We start from the raw sequence: 15,718 nt of genomic DNA on the forward strand, positions 1-15,718 counted from the left end.
GAGAGGACAGCCCTGCTCCCCCACACCCCAACCTCACCTCTCCAGCTGGTTTCCCACAGGAAATTCAGAGCCAAAAACATTTGTGTGTTGGTGATTCCCCCAAGACCTCTTTGCCCATCCTCCTGGGCCACCACTCTGCTGCCATCTATCCCCTGCCCCTGTGCCCACTCTGGACACCACAGGGTGGTGGCAGACCAGGGACCGTGTCACAGGGATGCTCAGTGCGCCCACACTGAGTGGCTGTGGGACAATCTCCCCGCAGCCCATGGTGACAGCTGTGGGATGTCCCTGGCACCTGGCAAAGGGCCATGGCTGAGATAAAGGTAGGCAGCCCTGCCATGGGCAGCACATCCCTGGGGAGACACCTGGCTGGGCTGACCCCATGCCTCACCAGGTTCCTCCCTCCTCAGGGAGCACAGGGGGACGCCCTGGTGTGCCCCAAGGCCATCAGCCTGGAGTGTGGGCACCCCCAGCCTCCTGGCTGGAGCCAAGGAGCCACGAGCATGCCAGGGTGGCTGGCAGAGCGGTGTGCCACTGCCCATGGACACTGCCTGCCCACTCATGGCCCAAGCAAGCCCACAGCTGCAGGGCTGGATTTCCACTTCTGCTGGGATCTCCTTTGCTTCTTCCCAGCATCACCTCATGCTCCTTGTGCCATAGCATGGGGGAGAAATGGTGACCAGCCTCAGATCCTGTACAGAGCCATCAGTGGATCTGCTCTCCCAAGTGTACATTAACTGAAGTGCACCCACCTGCACCACTTCATTTCAGCACTACATGCTTAATTAGACCAAATTTTATGCAATGTGGGGTCATGAAAACTCCCCCCAGAAGCTTTCAGTTGGATCATGATGGAGTTATTTGGTGAGGCACCTGGGCAGAGGACCAGAGGCTCTACAAACCCAAGCTGGAATTACATAGATATTAAATAACATCATTCATCATGCCAATGAGCTCATGGAAACATCATTGATTTTTTGTAAGCTTTTCAATACATAAGGATCACTGCATTTGTATTCCCTGCTAAATTAAAACCCTCCTCATCTTCCATGAGTGTTTTTTTCTCTCAGGCTTTTCTAACGCCCTTGGAGCAAACCTGGAACCATTCTGACCTGCAGGAAAGTGCTTTTGCAGAAGGGAAGCCCTCCTTCTCCTCCTCTCCTCCTTCTCCTCCTCTCCTCCTTCTCCTCCTTTCCTCCTTCTCCTCCCTCTCCTCCTTCTCCTCCTTCTCCTGCCTGGGGCTGGTGTTCAGAGTATCTGTATATCCAGGCAATAAAACATAGCCAAAAACTAGATACAGCAAATGCAGCAAAATGTGATTACAGTCAAAACAGAAGTGTTTCAGCAGTGGTGAGCTGCAACATTCAGTGCTGACTTGCTCAGGAAAGAGTTCCCAGCAGTTTGCTGCCACAAGGTGCAGCCCCGTGGAGGGGGCTTAGCTTCAGCCCAGAGCACCTCTGTCCTGCTGATTTATGTCCCCGAAAGCACCAGCAGGGCTGGGCTGGGGAGGTGCTGCTGCCTGAACACAGGCGTTTAATTTGCCTGGCAAAATTACCTAGCCACTCTCTCTAGGCTCCCTCTGCAATGCATGGAGAGAGGCAGAGACTCCACCAGAGGGTGGCATCTGCCCTGAATCATCTCCTGGGGGACTCTGATCCACCTCACCCTCCACGCCAGGGGAAACGCGGCTGGGATGTAGCGTTCACCTCGCAGGTGAAACTGCAGCTCACATCTGCAATACAGCACAGCGATGCTGAAAATATCAGCTGAAAACGCGGTATTAGATTTAAGCTAACCCCTAGGCTTTTTCTTTCTGGGTTGGTTTTTTTTTTTTTCGTGATGAAAAAACAAAACAACAAAAATGAATTTTTTGTGAAAAACAGGAACAGGAGCAGTTCCATTGGAGGCTTCATTACCAGCTCTAATTAGCAGACCTGAGTGCAAATCCCCACAACTGGAGAGGTCCAAAGCCTCAGTGCTGTGCCCACAGGGGCCCCAGCAGTGCCAGCAGGACATGTTGTGGGAATGTGCTCAATGGTGAGCACCTGCATCTGTTCACAGCTGGAAATTGGGGATGGAGAAAGAATGAGATGCTGAATAAACTCCTCAGAGAAATAAAGAACAGGGACCAGGTTCCCAGACAGATCCTGCACCACCAAGCCTCCCTTGGGTTGGGAATGGGAGCATGATCTAAAGTATTACAGGATCAGGGAATGGACAAAATTATCCTTCATTGCTGGAGCCTGAGCCTGTTCACTTGTCTTTGATCACACATGAAAGTTGATTGTAGCCAGGAGCAGATCGGTCTCTTCTCCCAGGTAGCAAGTGACAGGACAAGAGAAATGGCCCCAGGATGCACCAGGGGAAGTTTAGTTTGGAGATTAAGAAAAATTTCCTTACTGAAAGGATGGTCAGGCATTGGAGCAGAATGCTTAGGGAATTGTGAATCACCACCTTGGAAGAACTCAAGGAACACATGGATGTGGCACTTGGGGATGCAGTTTAGGGGTGCATTTGGTAGTGCTGTGTAGGACTCGATGATCTTAGAGGTCTCTTCCAACCTTAATGATTGTGTCTGAGTAGTCATCCTCAGCTGCTGTGGTGATGAGCCTCAGACTGGCACCCCTCTGACACCAAGGAAAGGCACTGTTACCATTCAAGCCTCTTCTGCAGCCATGGGCTCTGTGCCCTCACAGATCCCTGGGAAGGCAGCCCCCTGCCCTACATCAGACACTCAGCTCATTTTTGCAGGTGTAGTGGTGTTTTCAAGTGCAGGCTGTCACCTCCAGGGCAAACGTGCCTGAGGGTGAGGGATGAAGTCATCCAACCCACAAATGCACATGTTTTCCATGAACTCAAAAAAACTGGGCCAAATTCTTTGGGAGCTGGATTCATGCCACACAGGTCAGGCCAAGCTGTGTGGTTGAGGTGCACACTGTGGTTAATCCCATCTGTTTCAACAGGGCCACACACAACCCCCACCACCCAAACGTGGCTGTGAGCACTGCAGGTCATGGCCAGCAGCACTCAGGAGGCATCAGGCCCTGATATTAGTCCTACCTGCATGGAAGGATTTATTAACCCCTTCCAAGGGGCTGTGGGAAACACCATCCCACCTGTACCATCATCTGGGTGAACCATGTCAATGGGCACCTCAAAGGTCTTCAAGGGTGATGGGACAAGCCCCATCAGCCCCCAACCCCAGCCAAGCTTCACTGGTCCCAGCTGAGAGGCCCAGGTGAAAGGCAGATGACACATTTCTACTGAACACAGGGACCCCTGTGCCTGCAGAGAAGAATTTTTAAATGGCTACATTTAGATGGCACAAATCCAGAAAGTGATGTCTCCATGAGCCTATTGTATCATCCCTCTGGAGCTGTTTCACTCACATCAGCAGCTGGTCGGTGTCAGACCAAGCAGAGACCATTTCTCAGCCCCTACTGCTCACTGTTTAGCTGCTGGCCTTTTGGTTTCACAGAGTCATGGAACATTTGGGTTGGAGGGGACCTTTAAGGGCCACAGAGCTCAACCTGGGACATCTTCAACCACATCAGGTTGCTCAGAGTCCCATCCAGCCTAACCTTGAATGTTTCCAGGGCTGTGGCACCTACTACCTCTCTGGACAACGTGTGCAAGGGTTTTACTCATTGTAATTTACCTTCATTTAAAAGGAAATTTCTTCCTTTTACTTAGTCTGATGTTCCTCCCCCATATATCCTCCCCTGCTCACCAGCAGAGTCCTGCCCACCTGCTGCAGCTCCTGGCATTGGTCCATAACCATCTTCTACCAGCAGGTACTGGGGATTTGGAAAAGTCACACAGTGACATCTGCTCCAGATGTCCATTCTTCACCATGTCAAATTAGATTAAAACATCAACTTATTAATAAAGATGATACTGCAGAAGAATTTGAAGCCTGTGCCTCAGTTTTGCAGGCAACTTTGCTGCTGGCTTAGTAGAAAATGGCTTCTACCTCCCAGGAACACTGTCACAATTTCAGTATTTTTGGAAAGGAGACAAGGTTTTTTCACCCTTACAAATGGAATAAAATCACATATGTGCTAAGATGGGCCATGGCTGAAGGATATGCCTCTGAGACAGAAAGAGCCACGTTCACATGCCAAACCTGCTGTTAGGCAGGAGTGGGTGCTGAATGTCAGCATCCAAACTGCTAATCCAGACCCTGGGCTGCTCTTGGAGGTTTCCTGTCCTTGTTCCAACCTGGACTTGAAAACTATTTTCCACTAAAAATGGTAAATTGCCATGAAAAGAACCCTGTATGATAAATCACCCCATTCTGACAGAATACAATTCCTTGGAGATTTTCCAACCAGCTGTAACACTAACACCACTGGAAAGTCTTTAGGCGTTTCTGCCTGGCTGGAAACACCAGTTGTGTGGAAATCAATAGCAGATGTTACCCAGTGTGAGATCCACCAAAGTGAGTCCAAGAGCCCAGGAGTCTGTGCAGCAAAGAGAAATCAGCCCATGCCAAACCCACAGTATTGCAACCTCACTAATACACACACACCCTGGACACACCTCACACTCCTTGCTCCCAGACAATCCCTCCTGGCCAAACGAGTTACACTGGTGTTTATTATCCAATACCTTTTCCATTTTCTGGCACTGGCTAGGCTGGAGAGATAAGCTGCGAGCAAGCATGGCTCACTTCTCTGCTGAACAGGAGCTGCTCCCTGACCAAGGGAGGGACAGAGCTGCTGACGGAGCTCCATGCAAGGTGAGCAGCTTCAAAATGTGCAGTATGACCCAGAGGGCTGTCCTGCAGGGCTACTGAGTCCCTCCGCCTTTATGGGTGCCCAGCCCCAAGGTGGATGCAGCAGAGACAAGGGGCACCTCGAGGTGCAGAGACCCCTGTGTCAGAGCTCGGGGTGATCTGGTTAAGGCAGGGACACCTTCCACTAGACCCCCTTGATCAAAGCTCCATCCAACCTGCCAACTTGACCTTGACCATTTCCAGTGATGGGGCATCCACAGCTTCTCCAGGCAACCTGTACCAGTGCCTCACCAGTCCCTGCAGACTTGAGACAGATACACTCAGCTGCAGGGGTTCATCTGCCCAAAGAGAGGTACCTGCAAAATGGAGGTGCCAGCATCTGGTTTACTCACCACAGGACCTCCATACCTTCAGTGGAATATAATTACCCCTGTTAGAGAAGGTAAGGAAGTTGTGACAAAGCCAGTCCAGGGACCAGCACTGCACAAGAGGGAGTTTCTCCCTGTGAGCTGAGAAGAACTGTGCTGCTGTGCTGTGATTTCTGTATGAAACTGGCTATCATGCTGCACTCCAGGTGCATCTCACCGCATCTCTCAAGAATAAAACAATCCCCTCTCCTGGCACACACACTGTCATACTGCCTGCAACACCTCAGCTTTTACCCACTTATTCTGCAGTTTAATTAATTGCTTTGAGAGAGGAAAGGTGTTCAAAAAGCGCAAAAGAGCCATTAATATCAGATGGCAAGCTGTTACAAGGAAAAACTGTGCTGCTGCTGTTTTCTTGATTAGTCAGGACACCCTAGGTTGTTATCTCATTTGCATTTCTCTGACAGAAAATGATACCAGCCCCTCTTAGGAAAAGTCATTTTATTTTGTTGAAGCCATACGTTTCCAAGGATAGAGTAAAGCTCAGGAGCCATAAATCATGCCTAGATAAGAAGAATCTCAAACAGTGGTTTTTTGCAGGATGTTGCTTGTTCTGTGATAATTGCTCGATGCTCAAGGCAGATTTCCCACTGCCTGCTCAGACACGCAGCACAGAAGAGAAATGCCCCATGCCAGTTACTGTTCTTACCATTTGAAATCTGAGCATGTTAAGACAATTTTTATAATACTGTTGCACCTCTGCCCAAATCCTGTACAGCTGCAGCGCCCCGGATTTCAAGGACTGTCCGCTTGCTGTCAGCAGCCATGGCTGCAGCAGAGACAAGCTGGCCTGAGCTAGGTGGGGTAGCAATGGTGGTGGCAAACTGACAGCGCAGACCTCCTGAGGTGCCTCAGCTCTGCTGCTTGTCAGCCCACGAGCCCCCATGTCACTGTGACTGCAGAGCTGCCCTGGAGATGCTGGTGAACCTGGGATGCAGGGGCTACTGGGCTCAGGTGCAGGGAAGAGCCCCAGGAAGTGCATGGCTGGCTGCTGTGCAGTGCCATGCAGCTAAAATGGGCCAGAAACAAGGTCACACAGAAGGTGCAAGACAGCTGTGGGGGGCAGCTCCCCCTTCTCCCCAGTGCTTGGGCTGCAATTGAGAGCTGTCACCATCACACCTGCCTTCAGAGGCTGCTGGGGATCCTGTCACCCCACCCTAGCATCCCCTGGGGCTTGAGCTGGCTTCTTTCCTGCCTTCACAGCTGCCATGTAGCTGTTGAGGAGCACCAGGGTTAAGACAGGGTCTCATGAAGGAGTGGGAAATCAGCTCCACATCTGTCTTGACAGCAGACCAGGCATGTTTGAGTGGGCAGACATGCAAAGTTCAGTTTGGAGAGCATCCACTGGCTGCTCTCTGCCTGTTAGGAGCCATGACCTTGCACCCAACATACCTATATCAAAACGCCACTGACTTTACCCAACTGCAACCCATACTGGCACCCAAAAGCTGCTTTTCCTTCTGAACAAAGCCAGTTCTGCTTGCAGACAGCCTCTCTTTCTCCACCAAACAGCAGCAGCCCAGGAAGGGCAAGGCAAGGAGTCATCCTCTCTTTCCACTCATGCCACTGCTTCCCCACTTCATCACCACTGCTGACATCCCCAGCTTTGCCATCTGCATCACTGCTGAACAGGGTGCCACCTGGCCAGGTGTGCTGGGCTGGGATGTGCACACACATCTGGTTGCACTGAACACAGCCCCTGAGATAAAGAAACAGCTCTGTCCCATCATGAACCAAATCTCCTTTTCCCTCTGAATCCATCCATACCAGCTCAGCCTTGCTGCATGATGCAGAGAGGCAAAGCTGCCATCTTAGTAACCGAGCTCTCTTCAACCCAGGGCAGGCCACCACCAACACAGCACCACTGGGATGGCAGCACCTGCTTGCTCACTCCTGGGACTCATTATGGGATGCTACAGTAGATTAGGGTCCACACCAAGCTGGCACTGGAGGGAGAGACACAGATGGGTGTGAAAGGAAGGAACCATGCATGTAGGACTCCCAAACACCTCGTGGAGTCCCACCAAAGTAAATGCTGCTGAGACGGGAAGCTCCCTCCTGTGGGCAACTGCACCAAGAGATCCAAAGCCCCTTGCTGAGCCCCAGGGAAGGGCAGCACTCCTGTGCCCTTCTCCAGCAGTGGCAGATGTCTCTGTGCCCCTCATCTGGCTGCAAACACTTGCTGGTCCCCTGAAAAGCCCTGACATGTGCCCCAGCTCCAATTTCACAGATGTGGGGGGACATGACTCATGCAGAGTGAGCAGAGAGGATGTGCAGTGCAGAAGAGGAGTTGGCTCTGCCTCTGACATTAAGGTGTCTCTTTGTGTGTGGATCTGCACCCAGCAAAACAAGCGCTGCAGCCCGGGATCCCTCCTGCCTCTCCTCCCACCTGATAGTCCATAGTCCCCTGCGTGCTCCGGGAGCAGTCAGCTCTCAGGGGAGACAAGGCAGTTTGCAACAGATTTGAATCCAAAAGTGTGGCTCCCGGATCTGCTGGGCATTGGAGCAGACACGAGGGCTTCAGGGCTAAGGTATTTGTGGGTTTAGACCTTCAGAGAACACCACATCTTGAAGATTCAGGGCTCAGACCTTCCGTGGTCACCAGACAGCAAGGAAGGCTTGGAGGAAGACAACCTTGATATTGGTATAGAGCTAAGGAAAAATGCTTTCCCACCATGCAAAAAAAAAAAAAAAAAAAACGGGAAGTAGGTCTTTCCTTGCAGCAAGATCCATGCAATTTCAGATGTCTGGAAAGGCCTGAAGACTGTGAGATATACCCAGCTGCCTCCCCTCCACAAGTGGGACACCAGAGAAATGAGCAATGCAGTCAATATCAGGACCTTGCCTCTATTTCACTCTGCTCCCTGCTGTTTCCCACCCCCAAGTCCTTGCACTCTTGCCTGCCTCTCCTTCCATCAAGTCCCAGCAACCCCCTGTAACTCATGTCCCCCCCTAACGACCACCACCTGCTCCTTGGAAGGGCTGCAGAGCTCACTGCCACTGCATAAGTCTCAGTGTCATCACAGCCAGAAAAAAATTACCTCATACCACATTTAGTGTGCATTTCCCAGAGGAAGCCTCTTGACACCTGCAAATCACAGAAACTTAGTGGCCCGCACCAATAAAACCCGAACATTTGACAGCAGACAGAACTCTAGTTACAGTGGTGGCGGCCCCGAGCGACACCGCCTTGGCCCTCCTTGTAATTCCCCAGTCAGTTCATTATTATTAATGTCACTACAATAAATACCAGAATGAAATTGACAGCATTTGGCCGTGTATCTTAAAGCATTGCCCCGTTCCTCCTTTATTCCATGTATCTGCAGCCTTGGTTTCTGTTCCTCTCAGTCGCCAGAAGAGCCTTTAGGCACAAACGGTTTGAGGATGTACCAAGCCAGGTAACAAGAGCCATGCAGAACCGTGGCCATGGCATCGATGACCAGCAAGAAGGTGCCCAGGATCCCGGTGGCCATGTCCTGAAGGACAGAGGGAATGGCACAGATGGAGTGGTAAGGGAAAGCAGCAAGGTGAAGGATGAATTCCACGGGGATGCTCAGGATCCCGTAGGTGAGGGACATCGCATCTTGAACAATTTGCAGGAAGCCCAGGAAGATGTTGACAATGACCCTCCCAACATCATAGGGGATGCTGATGAGCACCATGCTGATGGCTTTAAGGTAGGACACCATCTCATTCCACAGGCTGCAGACTCCACCCAGAATTGTGCCAACAACTTGCTTTACAACAAGCCACAGAAAGTAAAACACAAATTTCACCAGTTCCACAAAGATGTAGATGAGGAGTTCCAGAAGTTTGATGAAAGGGGTAGAAATTATGCCAGCCACTGTTCTCACCAAGCCATTCTCTTTGGTCTCCTGGTCGTTTTTTGTTCCTACTTGCTCTCCAGAGCGGATCTGACTGACAGCTTGCAGTACTGCTTCTCTTTTCTCCTGGCTTTGTTTGCCTTTCCCACAGTTGCCCTTGAACAAGCGGGCTCCTCGGAGAAGCTGCTTCTCCAGGTCTCTCACCGTGAGGTCTGCCAAGCTGTTTTCATCATTGGTTTTTTTCACTAGTCCCAAGGACCATCCCTCTGAAGCATCACAGCAGGCTGCCAGCCAGAGGCTCTCTGGCACTGACACCTTGTCTTTAACTTTGATACTGGAAGGAACCGCACCTGCAAGGAGGTATAGATGATCCATCTCGGAACAGTGAGGGACCAGAGCTTGCTCCACTACCTTCCCAATGTCTCTGTGCCAGCTTTTGCTCAGAGCCGGGCTCAGAGGGACGGCATTCGTGAGTGTGTAAGTGGCCACCTGGAAATCCTTCTCATTGAGCAAACTGGGATTGAGAAGGCCTCTCTCGTAGCCAGAGCCCACGTAGTCTGAGGTCAGGGCTTGGTTTGCACCAAGGTTGGCCACAGTGCCACGAATATCAGCTTCACGCACCATTTCATGCAAGTCATTTTCTGGATCATCTATCTGAAAGAGTAGGGAGAAGCGTTACTGCATGCAATTCGCCTTCCTAGAAAACAACGTGTAAAATGAGCCCTGACATAGCACTACTAGTACATGCCATGCCTTGGATTATATCCTGCATCCTGTCATTACTTTCCTTGAAGTGCTTCAGAGGAGTGTATTCTCTACTCAGCTTCTCAGCCAAACACATTGGGTTAGGCTCCAAAGAATATTTGCAGCTCTCAGCCTGGTATATAGCATAGCACAGCCTTCAAAGTCTCACCAGGCACCACATACCAAGCCTCTGACTTGTAATTTGTCCTGGAAGAGATTTTAAGACCAATAGATGGCTAGATTTAGCCATCTATAGTCACACTTCCTACTGTGGTTGTACCTGCAGTTCAATTAAGAACTTAACCATGGTTTTACTTAAGACCCTCTGAACTATCAAATCCAAGTCATGGGGAAAGAAAAACAAAACAAAACAAAAAAAACCCCAAACAAAACAAAAAACAAAAACCAAACAAGCCATGGTGTATAAGATGTCTACAGAAGGCATTTACCTCTCATTGCTTATTGTGTAAGAAGCAAGAATGAAGCAAGTTCATGTCAGATGACCTGAACTGCCCCACCTTGAACAGGAGACACAGCAGTGAGCTCCCAGGGCTGTTGGAGGGCTGGTCATCAGTAACCTGATCCTCATGTCATTAACAGTCTGAACCTCATCCTTAATGACCACCTGGCACAACATGGGTGAGGGTGCCATCACCCAAGGCCCTCGATGGAATCTGTGCTCCCTGCTTGTGTCTGCGGCTCCCAAGCAGCGGAGCCAGAGGTAGCAATTACTGCAGTGGGAATTTGTCCTGGAGCCACGCGCCAGGGAAGGGAGCGGGCAGGGGAGGCAAAGAGCAGTGGGAGGAGAAGCACTAAATGCCAGGGTGTGTTCAGGTCCTTCTCAGGTGACCACAGCTCTGTCTGATCCATAGTCATTCCTACTGACACTGCTGCAGCCGCTCCAGAGGGCTGTGCCAAATTGTCATTTTGTTCCTCAGATTATTAGAGGGTGAACACGTTGCTAGAAGCTCAGGGGTGGCAGATGATCTCTGGCAGCCACTGCCTTCTGTAGTCTCTGTTTCAGAGGGTGTGGCCCTCAGGTTCCCCACACTGTGCTGGCCCAATTAAACCTTCTGCCTTTGCCGCTGGCCCATAAATTGTTTACTGCACTATATAATGTGCACTTTGGAGACACTATGACAGACAGCTCATAGTCAACCTTGAATCACTGCCAGGTCATTCATCCTTGTCTCCTGACCACCCTGCAGTGCCCTTGGACAGATACCCAACTATGTCCTTGCAACCTTACACAGAGTTTGCATCCTCTTAGTGGCACATCACCTCCTCACAGCTCTGCACAGGCCTGTCAGGGGGAAAGGGCCAGTGTCAGCAGCTGTCCATCACCCTCACCTGGGAGCTAAGCTCTGGCTGGCCTCCTGAACCAGCCAAACCCCTGCAGTCTAGGCACAGGGCTCCCTCTGCACCAAGCCTGGTCACAGTGCCAAGCCTGGCCATTGCAGAGGGCTGCATTACCCCACCTCCTGCAAAGGAGGCTTCTCGCTTTTTTTTTTTTGAAGTATCTGGTGCTTATTGCTTTGGGACTGGGAGGATCATGGTGAGTCCCATGTGCTGAAGCACAAGTCACAGCTTTTTCTAAATGCACCACTTAAAAAGACTTATTCTGCACTTTTGCTGCCTTATTCTGCTCCTCTTTCTCAGTGACCCCAAACAACAGGCTGCAGCTGGCTGATGAGGCCAGACATTTTGCATTCCACTGTCTCTTCCTGCCCCCCCTTCCCTTGCCATTCTCCCCTTCTGATGAGATGATGGTGTGCCATGGGACAAGGGATGCACCCAGTGTGTTTAATAGCACAGAAGACGTGAGGGAGATTGGGCACAGATGTGAGGCTGTGTCCAGGAACTGTCCTCAGTGCTATGATCCTTTGGAGTTTGACATCCTCTCAGAGACACTCATCCCATCTCACCCCCATGGTGAGTGCTGCCAATCTACAAGGACACACAGACCTAAAATGGATTACCTCTGCCTCCTGGCAGGAATTACCAACCTACATGAAGCAAAACAAACTCTCCCTATGAGCTGCTGCATGCAAACCTTGAAGATCCTATCAAGAAAATATGTCCCATTGCAGGCCTTTGCACCTATCATCAAGATTGTTTGGGTGCAATTAAAATAGAATATGACAAAAATACAGCTGTGTGCTGCTCATGTGTCAGGCTCTGACATCACCTAATTATGCTTATAATAATCCTATTATGGTTTGTCATAACTAATGTGCACCTGAGGTTTCCACGCCTCCTCCAGCTCAGTCCCAAAGGCAGGCTGTCTCAGCACTGCATCTAATCTGCATTGCAAGATACCTTCGCTCCCTCCTTCAAAAAGCTTCTGGCTTGTGTCACCCCAAAACATACCTGTGTTCATGGAGTCAGCCATGAAGACACCTGTCCAAACAACCTGGAAGAGCTCAGGGCAAAACCCAAGCAGACAGATAAACTCCCTGTCACAGAATGGGGGTTTAAAAATAACTAATGTGCCTGCAGCCTGTATGGATGTTAGCACATAACAATATTGATGTGTGTCACTAAGTGGAGGGCGCAGTTTGACAGAAGGGACAGAGGCGGAGGGGGATTAGAAGCATGGCACCACACAGTTATTAGGGCAGGCAGCTTCCACTGAGTTTGGTCATTTAACAAGGCAGGACGCTGCCACCCCCCACCTTCCCCACCCTGCTATGCAGGATCCCTGAACTTCAGCTTCCCTCTCCCACCACCACTTCCTCAGGCACCTTTGCACCTTTGATTGAAGTGGAAATGTTGGATCCAACCTTAGCCGGGATTCATACCTCAGGGAGGAGGCACACTGCACCTTACACTGAAGTTTCTGCAGTAGGACATTCACCAGGGGCTCTAGAAGCGCCTGTTCTCTTGACTCTCTACCAAGAGAGATTGCAGGAGCAGCTCAGAGGTAGCTGCACTAGAGCTGGGCAAGAATCCCACCTTGGTTGTCTGCCTGGTGGTGGCCATTAACCAAATGAATACACAAGGTAATTCATCCAGCCCCTCATAAATTAGGATGGAAAAAGCAACTCCAGAGTTTTCTGTCTCTCTCTAAGCTACAGAAAGAATCAGAGATTTTCAGACAACCAAAATGGAGTGAGGTAAAAGACACCTGAGTGACTTGCTCACAACCCCTAGGAAATCTGTGGCAGAGCATATTTTCAGACCTGTGCCTGGGGGAGTCCCATCAGTACCCTGCTCATCAGCCTATCCTTCCTGCTCTCTAATTTTTCACTAATTGCTGAATTAATTCATTGTTTCCAGCTGCCAGTCTGCAGTGGGTGGCACTGACATTCCTCACACTTCTCACCCAATTACTGCCTCTGTGCTACATTTGGCATTTGTTTCTCTGGCAGACATTCCTGAGGAGGGAGTGAGATGGTGCCCTCACCGCTTACATCATTATCCCAAAAAACGCATATGACAACTCTGAGGCCCTCACTGGAGTGCTGAGAGTGTTTTTATAGTGATTTCTTTCTGTTTGCTGTGTGTCTGCATCTCCATGAGCAAGCACATGGCACTGTGCAGCTGAGCCAGCCCCTACCCAGCCATGCCTGTCTTGGCAAGGAAATTACCCAGGAAATCAGTGATAGGAGCTCACTGGGCCGTGCTGCAGAGCAGGTGCTGCTAAGGGACATCTGCATTTCAGGTCTGGACGAAGGAGACCCATTAGTGTTGACTATGAACTACTGTCATCCTGTGAGGCTGCTCTGGAGAAGCCAGACCAAATAAAGGCAGCACCTACCCTATAATTTCTGAGGCCATAGGTGGCTTTGGTGACAGGACACACAAGGTTTGGGACTCTGGAGTGCTGGCAGGAGTCAAGACAAGATGAGGGGTCAAAAAGATGGAGCAGGAAGGGCAGAGAAGCAGCTCAAGGGGGACCAAAGTTACAGGGTGATGGGGGACCTGGCCACTGCTCCCTGGCAGAAGCAGCTCCTGAGCCTACCTAGGTGGGCTGGGAGAGCTGGACCACAAGAAGCAGGAGCAGATGTGGGCGCTAGAGGTGATGAAGGGTGCCACAGGCCAAGGTAAATGGGAAAGGATCGCATCTCTGCTGCTTTACCTTGCTGCCTCCATGGCACTGCCCAAAGATTCTGCCAGCCTTGGTTCCCTTTGTGCTTTAAAAATTTGCCACCCTTCCACAACTCAATAATGACAGATTCTGCAAAAAGTTTGCTCTGTTTTAAAAGGGCAAGCTCCCACAGCTTACCTGTGAAGTGGAAGGAGCTTAAACCAAAACGCTCTTAGAAACTCCTTTAACTCAAAACCCAGCCCAGAGAGACAGAAGACAGTCCAGGCTAAGATAACCACTTAATATCTCCTGTCTTCAATGCCTGTGGTCTTGTGGCCTCAGTATCTCATCCCCACACATGAGAAAAATAAGCACAGCATCCTCCTGGGAGAGGGGTGAGCTGCCACTGGATGGTGGCAACATCCAGCAGCTGAAGGCCACACTCCCAACACACTGCTCTGACTCTGCAGCCACTCCTGCCCTAACAAAGCACATTGCACACTGATAATCTCTACTGAGCTCAACAGATGGGGTAGCCTAATGTTGCTACAATATTCGTCATTATCACTGCTGAAAAATCTAAAACATGGGGGGGAGGGGGAGAGAAGAGCTAAAATTTTCTTACAGAACCACCAGTTTTTAAAGGATTTCCATTAAATTGAACAGCCCGAAGGCCTTGCTAAACATGCCAAGTGACAGGGGAGACAAAAATCATCGAGGCTCTGGAAAAATTCATTTGATACTGCATATTTCTGACCTGACTGTAACCTGCACGCCCCACAACACAGCAACTCATTTTCCTTCCTCAGTCTGCAACACTGGGACACACTGAAAAGCTGCAGCATCAACTTGGTGAACCACAAATGGATGCTTTATCTCTGCTCAGTGAAGCTAAAGAGTCCCTATCAACACTGTGATCATACTGGCAGCAGAACAAACTTGAACTTGACACTGCGATGTTTAACCCACCAGCAGCTCCCTGCCCACAAGAGCTGGCTGGGCAGGACAAACACATCACGGGTGTCAGAGAGGGCTTTCCTCTCCTCTGGCACTGCACTTTCATGCAGCAGCCTCTCCGTTTTCATTACAAGCTCCCTGGGACAAGAAACTATTTGTTTGCTCAGTTCCAAGCACAAAAATAAGTTCTGCTCATGCTAGATTCATACCAACACAAGTTCAATAAGCAGAGTTCCTGCCTCCTCAGCCAAATTCTAGCCCCAGCTTCACCCCAGAGGAAACGTTCTCCAGGAAGAGTCGCTTTTCAGCAAAGGAAAAGCTGCCTTACCTGCGGTTCAACCAGCCACTTCTCCTTCCCACTTCGAGCTGACTTTGTAAACTTAAAAGCCGAATAAAGAGGGATTTTGTCCTTAGTACTGTAGAGGGTTGCAAAGCGTGGCTCTTTGTTGTACTGCTGACAGATTTTCACATGGAACGGCTGCGTAAATCCTTCGGGTGGGACTTGTCCAGAGAAGAACACGTTACACTCCGCAAAACCAGCTTCGTCCTTCCTAACAACTCTGCCCTGGGAAAAGCCTGGGAAAAGCGAGATGCAAAGCAAGAGCGCAATTGACGTCTTCATGGTGCAGTCCCTGGAGCCGAGGGGAGCGCCGTGTGCCATAGCGGGGTACGGCCAGGGCCCTGCGCGCAGAGTCCATGCAGCAGCGCGGCCGGGGAGCGTCTGCAGCCGGGGTGTGCGGGGAATGCAACCCGAAACCGCGGCCGGTGCCCGGGGCGGCAGCGCGTTCTGCGGGCGGCGCGTTGGACACGGAACGTGCGCGAGGCGCTCCGACACACGCCGCGCACGCACGGACGGACGGACGGACGGACGGACGGACGGAGGGCGCTGCCCGCGGGACGGGATGCCCGGCAACCCGCGGTCACCGGCGCTGCTCCCGGGCAACGGGAGCGGCAGCAGGGACGGCCGTGGCAGCGGCAGGGCTGGGGCCGAGCAGCA

The 15,718-nt window shown here is 50.9% G+C and overlaps 1 protein-coding gene across 1 annotated transcript; it reads right to left on the reverse strand.

Annotated features, from left to right (window-relative positions):
* Window positions 1-8,445: 8,445 nt before the first annotated feature.
* ENDOD1 (endonuclease domain containing 1) lies at window positions 8,446-15,507 on the reverse strand. Its single transcript, XM_054269791.1, has 2 exons — window positions 15,050-15,507; window positions 8,446-9,644 (listed from the first exon to the last, which is right to left on the reverse strand). The coding sequence occupies exons 1-2, from the start codon at window positions 15,380-15,382 to the stop codon at window positions 8,511-8,513; spliced, it is 1,467 nt and encodes a 488-aa protein (XP_054125766.1). The 5' UTR covers window positions 15,383-15,507; the 3' UTR covers window positions 8,446-8,510.
* Between the last annotated feature and the right edge of the window lie 211 nt (window positions 15,508-15,718).

Source organism: Melozone crissalis, unplaced genomic scaffold, assembly GCF_028551555.1.
Source record: "Melozone crissalis strain CALT ecotype California unplaced genomic scaffold, PUWL_Pcris_2 ptg000008l_1, whole genome shotgun sequence".
Classification (NCBI taxonomy): domain Eukaryota; kingdom Metazoa; phylum Chordata; class Aves; order Passeriformes; family Passerellidae; genus Melozone; species Melozone crissalis.